This window comes from Phragmites australis, chromosome 8 (assembly GCF_958298935.1).
Source record: "Phragmites australis chromosome 8, lpPhrAust1.1, whole genome shotgun sequence".
NCBI lineage: Eukaryota > Viridiplantae > Streptophyta > Magnoliopsida > Poales > Poaceae > Phragmites > Phragmites australis.
In genome coordinates, this window is record NC_084928.1 from 26,231,686 (window position 1) to 26,242,069 (window position 10,384).

General features: G+C 44.6%; 1 protein-coding gene across 2 annotated transcripts; it reads left to right on the top strand.

The window, feature by feature from the left end:
- On the top strand, positions 1-8,289 carry LOC133926857 (uncharacterized). 2 transcript variants are annotated; one of them, XM_062372994.1, is made up of 10 exons: positions 1-650; positions 1,473-1,559; positions 4,909-4,950; positions 5,023-5,128; positions 5,399-5,463; positions 5,549-5,593; positions 5,668-5,775; positions 5,902-5,989; positions 6,641-6,687; positions 7,635-8,289. In XM_062372994.1, exons 1-10 carry the CDS (start codon positions 99-101, stop codon positions 7,638-7,640), a joined length of 1,146 nt encoding a protein of 381 aa, XP_062228978.1. In that variant the 5' UTR covers positions 1-98; the 3' UTR covers positions 7,641-8,289. The 2 variants fall into 2 exon arrangements, with proteins under 2 accessions (XP_062228978.1, XP_062228977.1); XM_062372993.1 differs by having other exon boundaries at positions 3-650; positions 7,652-8,289.
- Positions 8,290-10,384: the final 2,095 nt, after the last annotated feature.

Sequence of the window (10,384 nt, forward strand, 5' to 3'; positions counted from 1 at the left end):
CCCACCTGAAGAACCCTCCCATTTCCATCTGGGATCTACCTGACTAAAACCCCAGGCCTCGCCAGTCGCCGCCGGCCGCCGCAACCACGCCTCCCGTGATGGCTCACCTCCGGCTCCTCCTCTCCCGTTCGCAGCGCCACCCGCAGCCCCACCGCCACCTCCCTCTCTTCCACTTCTCATCTGACGCCAACTCCAGCTCCGCCCCGCCGCCCATCAAGCCCGTCTCCTACGCCCCGAAGCCGCAGCCCCCGCCCGACGAGGCGGCCGCCCCTCCGGCCCCGGACGCTGGCCCCGGATCCCAGCCCCCGCTTCCCCGGCGTCTGCAGCAGCCGATGCCGCCGCGGCAGTGGACGCGGCAGGACGAACGGTTCCTGAAGGACGCGGCGCCCGCGATCTTGCCCGTCTCCTACCAGTCCAGGGTCGCGCCGCTGCCGGAGGACCGGCCGGCAGGGGGGCAGGCGGAGGCGGAGCCGGAGGAGCGGCTGCGAGAGGAGGGCGCGCGGATCGAGATGGACGCGGCGCGGGCCACGAGGAGCATCTTCGGGATGCAGGTCTTGGAGGAGCAGGTGCCGTACCCGACGCTCATACCCGTCGAGAAGCGGCCGCAGAAGGGCACCATTGATCTCGTCGACGCCATTCGCCTAGTCAAGGTGTGTTATGGTCGTGATTTGTCTCCACAGTCCACGTTGACCGATTCGACATTGCTTAACTACGTTCTCTTCAATGTTGGCATTCAGAACAGTATGCTCTCTGAGGTTGTTTGATTTTGTCATGTCAATAATTGGAATTTGAATTGAATAGGAATGAAATGGTTTCAGTCTCATTCACGAGTGATGGACTCATGGGTGAATTCTAAATAGGAACAAGACACAAAATTCGGTGTTATTCCATGTGATTGTAGATGAATTGGAAATGTGTAAATCCAAGTGCTCTGTAGGATCATGTTTGTTGCTAGCATACCCGATGGGGTGCTGTAATTTGAGCTTTTAATAGTGAATCACTTCACACGTGCAACAATTTGGTGGGCTTGCATCATGTATTGGGAAGCCTTGAGGTTCGTCACACAAGCAAGAAAATGTTCCATGGCATTATTTTACAAAGCTAATTTGCAATTAGCATTTTTGAGAATGCTTGTGACTTGTGAGAATAGTGGCAATTTGGTTGCTTAAAGAAATGGTAGCCCAGATACAGAGCGTAGTCACCTCTTATGTTCAAATTTTTAGAGCTTTCCCATCCTTCCACATCTTTTCATTTGTGGGATAAGTAGCGGATGCTGAGAAAAGTGTGGGTAAAATGCATAGCTTCACATCACCCCCCTCCCCCTTTATTCATTACTTCATCATGATGCTGGACTCGAGCGCAGCATGGTCTTTTTCAAAAAATTTTCTTTTTGATGCTTTCCAAAAATAATGATCTAATTTTAGTTATCAAAGATCAAATCTTTTTTACTTTGTTCTCTTACTGTCTTGCAGACTAGTGCAAATGAGAAGAAGCGGAATTTTATAGAAACTCTTGAAGCTCATGTGATGTTAGGTGTTGATCCACGTCGTGGTGACCAGGTAGCTGTTCTTCTTCTAAAATACCTAGAAGTGTTTTATTATCCTGCCAAGTTCTATTGCACGCTACTCCATCTGTTCTTTTTATTTGATGTTATAGGCTTTTTTGCTCTCTCCAGGATCTAACTTTGACTGTCACTTTTTACAACTTTGTATTATTAAATAATAATGAAACTACAGCATTATTAAATGTACTTTTAACGACAAATTTAGTGATACATGTTTCATATGTCCAGTCTTGGCAGTTGTAAACATGTTGAGGTTTTAATTAAGTTTGACTGCATGGAAGTATCAAATAAGAAGGAACTTTGGAAGGTTTTTTTCTTGAAGATGTTCTCGGCCTTAACTACTTAGAGTGAGATTCTTGAGTTTGGCATGTCCTTAAACTTGAGGAATTGTTCTTGTCAGGTCCAACTTTAAGCTATTTGACAGAAAAAAAGAAGTGATGTGTCAGAGAGTCAAGTGACTTGGTAAGTATAGAGATTCCACAGTGCCATGGCATGCCATTTCCCTCCTTAATTACTGGATGAACATAAGTGGCACAATTAAGGAAGCCTAAATATTTGATAGAGCAAATTTAAGATACTAAGAGTGTCATTTAAACAAATTTGAGGACCTCTGGTGTAGTTTGCTCTTAATTGTTCTTTCAGCAATTTTTGTTTTGTACTGCAGCTGTTGTGGGATCAGTGCTATAATGCTACACGGTCATGCTCATCTATTCACAAAATCTTGAGCAAATTGTTCTACCTACTATGTATCCTATGAACAGTAAAGATACTTTTTTGCACCTATTTTATGAAGTGGTAAACTTGACTTTTTCCGTGGAGTACACTGGGCTTTGTGTCTTCAAATCCTTCAGCTATGATGGTATTATTATCTAATCCTAACTTTTGAAACTAAGATCCTTGTTTGGTTTGAGGAATGGAATGAGTTGGTCCATCATGATGGCATCAGTGTTACCAGGACACAGGTGCGGGAGTCGGAGTCCGACTCGGGTGCAGGTGTCTGACTTGGCAATCTTGAGAATATAGGATTCGGGGATTCTTCTAATATATGTTTTAAACCTAAATATATACATAAAAATATGTATAACATAGAGATCTACCTCTTTTTTAATATACTAGAAGAGGAAATAAAATCGTAGTTCTTTTTTACAATCAGATCAATTAGATTCATCAAGGCTAAAAAGGAAAAAAAAAAAGAAAAGAATAAAGGTTGAAATGGGCCGTCATTTGTTGGCCCATCTAGCTATGTCCAAGGTCCAACTTAGGGCCTGCTTGTTTTTTATTATGATTCCAAAATTCATATTTTAAAACTAGAATCGAAAACAAACAGGCTGATTCTATAATCTAGATTCCATAATCCGGAGGCGGATTATACCATAATCCATAATCTAGAAAAAGGGTGATTCTAAATTGTGGATTATGAGACATATTTACCCATCAATGTCATTACAAACATAACGTTTTGTTTTTTTCCTCCTTTCCCCTGCCGTGACTCCAACGTCGCCAGACTCTGCAGCAGCCGGTCCCCCTCCTCCATCGACGTGGGCACAACCGCCAGCACCCCCAACTTCAGATGAGCTCGCCACCGTCAACACGGCTGCGCGGCTCGGCCAGCTAAGGGGCGGGGAAGCTCCAGCGCATCACGGCGAGCTCGGACCTGGGGTCGTCGGCCGACGGGCGTGGCTGGAGGGAGCTCGACAGCGAGCCGCGATGGCAGCGGTCGTGCAGAGCTCGACGTTAGCCACGCCGATGATGGATAGAACCAAAGCCGGAGCGAACCGATGATGATGGCGGCATGCACGGCCTAGTGAGAGCTCACCACATCTCAATCTGGCATGAAAAGGCACGGTTGTTGCAGGTTGCTGAAGAGGCTCTTTGCGGCGGCGGTCGGCTGTCGGAGTCAGGGAGGGAGACCGCACGCAGTAGATTCGGCCGGGAATGGCAAAATTGGGCTTGGGACTCGGCGAAGGAGGCGATGGCAAGCTCGTTTAGTGCGATTTGGGCGGAGGGCGGACAAGGGAGAGCAGTGGCGGCTCAATATTGGTGGGGAATAGTGACAACGGCGGCTGGGAGTGGGAAAAGCATTAGGACCTGTTGAAGAAGGTGAGTCTGTAGGGGAGGGAGAGGGAGAGGAGAGATTTTAATAATCTGATGTTGTTTGTTTTAGATTGTACAATCTAGATTCTAATAATACAGATTCTAGATTGTGAGAATCAAAATTTGAATTGTTAGAATCGTAATAAAAAACAAACATGCCCTTAATGTTGGTGCCCTAACTCACGCACATGTAGAGCCACAGGAATCCGCCGCCTTTCTTCCACAATGCAGCTTCTCCGTTGCTCCCAAATCCCTCACCACTAGCCATCGTCTCTCAGACTCTCACCAATGACTAGCAAAATTGATAGCCCTCATCCTCCTAATTCCTCCTCCTTATTCCTCCTCCCCAACAAGTTCGATGGAGTGGGATCCAGTGGCAGCGGCGCAAGATCCAGCTATAAGAGGTTCCTCTTGCTTCATCATCCTCCCCAACAATGGCTTGGGATCCAGCGTGATGGCGTGTGATCCAGCTGCAGTGGCGCGAGATCCAGCGGCAAAGACGTGCACAATGCGGAATCCGGCGGCAACAGCGTGCGGCCTTCTTCTCTTACCACTTGGATTCGCCGGAGAAGAGTCCAGTGCGTGTCGCACCGTGTCCAGTGCGTGTCGACACGGGGATATGTGTTGATGTGGCAAAAAATTTCGGATTCGCGAGTCCCGGTAACACTGGATGGCATTCCAGATGGCCAAAAAGCCAATAGAAAATGAGGAATGAGGTTATGCCACAAAAATCATGAGATGACCCCATGATGGGCCCCAGCCCACCCTAAATAGGTCTGACCCTCTATCGAACTGTGCCTTACTTCAGCTATTATTGACCAGTTAGGACAACAACCTTAACGATGTACAGAGAACAACTTATTGAGTTTATTTACCAGTTGCAATAAAAAATGTACAGTGCTACACCATTCCAGCATACTTTCTGCGAAGTGTGAGTCCCGCAGTGAAAGCATGGTTGAAGCTACATAAGTTAACGGTGATATTGCTATCGTGATGTTATAAACTTATGATCTTGCTATTTCCATAATGGACCATGTAATATCAAATGCACAATAAATGTTGTCACGAACCCTCTGGTATGGAAGTCCGGAAGCTTTATGAAATGCTAAGCAATTATGCTTAATTAGTGCCTCATCAGTTCAGTAGCCAAGATGATTTGTGATGTGTCAACCTATTGATCTGGTTGTGATTGATTGGTTACTGAAACATAGCATCCAACGTACTGATCATACTTCTACCTTGGGGTACAGATGGTTCGTGGCGCCTTAACATTGCCTCATGGCACTGGCAAGGTATGAAGGTATCTTTTTAGCTATTAGGTTTTTATCGGTATTTGGTACTGAGGTTTTCCTTTTATTTTTAAGACTGTTAGGGTAGCAGTATTTGCTGAAGGTCCTGCAGCAGATGAAGCTAGAGCTGCTGGAGCAGACGTTGTTGGTGCTGACGAGCTGATTGAGGAGATCCGCACAGGTACTTTATTTCCTTCTGTTGCTCTATAAGCTCCACTGTCCATCTACATGCACATATTTGTCGTGTATGATGTGTTGTAATTTGAAGAATAATTGTAAGAACTTGAAGAAACATTTTTCTGTAAATATAACCTGTATTTTCCTGTTTTAGTCTCTTGGAACCCTGTTGTACTATTATCTGTTTCAACTAGTGATTTCTTTAGTTTCTACCTTCAATATTTGATTGTATTGTTGTTTGGAGTTTTAGTTTCACCTATGATAATGTGTATAGGGGGAGGCAAACTGAGCTTTGACAAGTGCATAGCGACCCCAATGTTCATGCCTCGTCTTTCAAAGGTAGCACCATAGTAGTGTGAACTTACTGATGTTAATTTGTCTATGATTGCCATATATTAACATCCTGATTGATTTTCTTCTTCAGGTTGCTAGAATATTGGGTCCACGTGGTTTGATGCCAAATCCTAAGGTAAGAATCTTCTCTGATGTTACTGTGGGGTTATGCTCAACATTCTGCTGTTGGTGACACTTATTACTTTATAGCTAGGGTCTGTGACAAATGATGTTTCTGGCGCAGTCAAAGCGGCAAAATCAGGCCGTGTTGATTTCAAAATAGATAAAACTGCTATAGTGCATGTCGGCCTTGGGAAGGTATGGAAGATCAGCATTAATGCCAGTTGTCCTAGTGATATTATCAATATAATGATATTGGATAGCCGAGCAATTGCAAACTTGTAGTTTGCTTTCTAACCTTATTATTATTTGTGTTGTTTGCAGATGAACTTTTCTGAGGAGAGTTTACGTGAAAATATAGGCGCTTTTGTACATGCACTTTTACTTGCAAAGCCAGTGGGCTTAAAGAAAAGTAAGTGATGTGTTGACACTACTTGCACCAGCATTTTTGGTATACATTGTGCCTTACAGGCGAATATTACTTGTAATTTATGAACTCCCGATATGATTGTTATACAGTTCTTGTGTGGTATATTCAGTGCAAATGTTGACAAACAGCTGGTTTTCATTTGACCCTTCTATGTCAGCTGCTGTCTTGTTTTCTTCTTTAATCTTCTCTCTTTCAGCACAAGGCTCCGAGCATGATTGTCATATGATTCTTCTGTAGTATATTTCGTACCTCTTATGTTGTATTTTCAGTACCAATGCTTTCAAAATGTCTGGTTTACTTTTTGACTATTCTCTGTCTACTTTATTACTAAGGATATTTAGCACAAAATGTGATACTGTGGTCTACATGTAAATGTTTGGGCACAAGGTCATCAAAAAATACACTTCAAATACAACTATTCAAGTGCCATTGGACTGGATGAATCCTGGTAGTGCTAAATGTGTTTTAAGGCTGTCCAATTATGTGATTGGATAGTAAACATGTCACTATTTTTTAAGTGGATATTTATGCATTAATCTTCTTTATTATCTGATAATTGTGATGAACCTTTTCGGTAAAAAAAAGTGATGAAACTATCAAGTCCAGGCTGTTAACATTCGCCTATTCTTGCAGCTTCAAAATACGTAGGATATGTGAAGAAGTTCACACTGAGTAGCACAGTAAGTTATCTTCTCTTCACTGTGAAGACAGACCTATACTGCAGTAACTATGGATGCTATGGAATACTTCACAAACTATGAATTGTTGAAATCAGTAACTATAATTTTCATCTTCACGTGGAGCAGAACAAGATGTTGTACCCAGTGGTTGCCCTGTGGTCATTATTAGCTACTTTGTGCATGTGCTAAACAAAGCACACTTCTACATACCTTTCTTTGGCGAGAACATTTTGTTCTATTTGAGTAGTTTTGTAGTGAACAAGTGATGCATACTTCTCCATTGTCTATACTTTGAGTAGAAGTTTGTTATGGTGTGTGCATGGGTTAGGACAGTGTGCATGAAACAGTAGGGTTGCACTGGGCGCACGGCCTTATCAAGTACTCTATTCAATTCAGAAAGTGGATACTTGCTTTCAAGTTATTACTGTAGTTCATAAAGGTGCAGAGACGGTCAGTACCACTGGATAGACTGTTGCTAATGGTTGGGATCAGGATTGCTACCTAAATTATCTTAACATGCCTTAAACATCGGCTGTCTGCACTATATACTGTACAAGGAGATGTTTTCTTAATGATTGCAACTAGCCTCAAAGTACCAGTGCAGTGGATCAAAATGAATTATCATTGATAGTATCAAGTTGCAACAACTAATTTCTGGTAAGTAACCTTGGCTGCTACAGGCTCATTTCATCACTAGTGAAAGAATGGCAAAGTGTTTCTTGGGCTATACAATCTGTGAGGTAAACTAAAAGTTGAGCTACTAGTGATATTTGCATGTAAGCGTGCACGTGAGTAGTCTTAGGAGCAAATATCGTAAGTTCTTTGATTTGTCATTTTCAACTGCCATGTACACTTTTTTGTGTGACTAAAAGTGTAGTGCCTGTGTGATGGGCTCTTTTCTCTGGAACTTGTCCGTATATTACTCTTATCTTTTACTTTTCTCACAGGAGTAACTTTCTTGCAGATGGGTCCTGGATTTCCTGTTACCATACCATCACTATCTGTGGCCGCTGATCATTATAACAAGGTGCAAGTCAGCTGAGTCAATATAACAAACATTGAAGGGAGCTTTCTTTCTCCACTAGCCGCGGCTTGCAGATGGTGCCTTGTTTGGCAGTGGAGCGTAACTGATAACCAGGTTTAACACAATTGGATGGCTGGTTGTTTTGCTACTGGGGATGATAATTTTGTGGACAAGAGCATTTAGCAAACATTATCTCGTTAAATCTCTTGGCATTTCATTGGGGATGCTGAGTTTGTCCTCGGGTCACTGCAATTTTGTGATTGCTGTTGCTGGTCCATTTGTCCAAGGTTTCTGCGTTTGTTGTACGAAATATAATCTTGAATTTGTTACTAAAAAGATTGTAGTTTTAGAGCATCCTTGTTTTTAGATAATAAACCTTGCATTCAGTTTCATCTGGGATTTGGGAATACTGACACTTGAAAGAGCCTTAGGATACATTCATAAGTGAGATGACCTAGCTGGAATTGCTAGTAACAATCAGTTTCGTCGGCTTTCCTAGTTCCAGAATAGTTATCCCAGCATGTTTGTGGCGGCTGTTGCGGTGCTGTTACTCGTGTTATCTCATCCAGCATTGCATGTGTTTTATGTGTGCTTGGCATATCTGGAGTTGCGTCAAAATTTTTTGACCGCTCTGTTGGGCTGATTGGGGCCTTTCTGGAAGCAGATAGCAACAGTTGTGTCAGCTTACCTGGTGCGCCAACATCACTGATAGCTAATGACGAGACCACGTAAGAGTGGCAACGGGTCGGCTCAGAGTCGTGCAGCAAGAATATATCCCACCTGAGACTTCAAACCCGACTTAGCCTCAAAATAGTTGTGCCCCCCGGCCCCTTTGGGGACCCAAGACCTGACGGGGCCCCTGCAGGATCCTGTTGCGAAATGATGCGGGCGACAGTGGCGGAGGCTCTGTAGTCGGCGCACATACGAGCTTGCTTGACGCCGCCGGGCTGTTTGAATCCATGAGGTCGTGCTCGCGTGTCATGGTCTCGTGGACATGGCCGATTGGCTCATATGCATGCAAATGCATGTGGTTTAGTGATTCCAGCTCACGTGATTGCAGAAGGATTTGGCACTTCGGCTCACCTCCTGGATCCAAGCTCCTGCTCTGTTCCTGCACGGCGCACACCAGATCTCCCTGCCATTGCCGCTCCCTTGCCCAGATTCGTGCTCTCCATGACTCCGTCACCGCCATCGGTTGGGCACCTTTTGCCGTGCCATCCCTCTCCGGCGACGCGGGCAGCGACGTAGGCGGCGAGTGGAAGTGACCATATATGCTTCCGCACCCTCTCTCCACGGCCGAACAGGGGAAGCCAGGAAGGGGATGTGCGGCCGCACCGCACAGGAGCTGCCGCCACCGAGCGCTCACACGCGTCGCAGGCCGCACAAGCACACGCGCCGGTTCGCTAGGGTAATAGCCGGGTGAGCTGGGGTGGGCAATGGGTCAAAGTGGGCTGGGTCGTGATTTCGGATGGGTGGGGCAACGGGATTTCGGGTTTTAGGTTGTACCTGCGGGTGCAAAAATAGACCCGCATCCGAACCTGGTTAGGGTTGGTGTCCGACCCGATGGCCCTGTAGAGTCAATTTTTCATCCGAACCCACCCCTAACGGGTCTGAAACCCATGGGGATCTGACCCGATGTGGCCTAGTGCCATCCCTAGGAACAATGTTGTCGTTGATCCGAACAAAGTGCAAGAAGTTCTCAATTGGGTTCAATCTAAGAATGTCACCGACACCCGGAGTTTTCTTGGACTTGCAGGTTATTATCATCGGTTCATCGAGAACTTCTCCAAGATTATCAAGTCAATGACTGAGCTATTGAAGCAAGAAAGTGTATTTAAGTGGTCAAGTGAATGTGAGTTAGCCTTCCAAACTTTGAAGAAACTGCTCACGACCGCTCTTATTCTTGCTCAACCTGAAGTGGACAAGGGCTTTTATGTCTATTGCGATGCTTCCCACAGGCCTCGGATGTGTCCTCATTTAAGAAGGTCAGGTTGTTGCTTATGCCTCACGCCAGTTGAAGCGTCATGAGGAGAACTACCCAACTCATGACATAGAGTTCGCAACAGTTGTACACCCTCTGAAGATTTGATGCCATTATCTGCTAGAAAATCTGTGTCGTATCTATACGGACCACAAAAGTCTCAAATATATTTTCACTCAAGCCGATCTAAACATGAGACAGAGAAGATGGCTTGAGTTAATCAAAGGCTATGAGCTAGAAATTCATTATCATCCCAACAAGGCAAATGTGGTTGTCGATGCACTGAGTCAAAAGACCCGATACAATTATCTTATGGTCAAGCCCGGAAGTGCCACACTTTGTGATGAATTTTGAAGGCTTGGACTTAAAATAGTCCCAGAGGGATTTCTTGCAAACTTGGAGATCAAATTGATCCTCCTGGATCAAATCAAAAAAGTTGAAAAGAATGACAAGGGTATGACCCGAATTTGAGAGAAAATAAAGGAAGGCAAGGCTGCATGTTTTTCTAAAGATGATCAAGGTGTCCTATGGTTTGATAAGAAACTAGTTGTTTCGAGGGTTGAGGCAACGACGAAGAAGATTCTGGATGAAGCTCATGATTCTTTATTGTCTATTCATCCAGGAAGCACCAAGATGTACCAAGACTTCAAGCCTAGATTTTGGTGGACTCACATGAAGCCAAAAATCGTTCG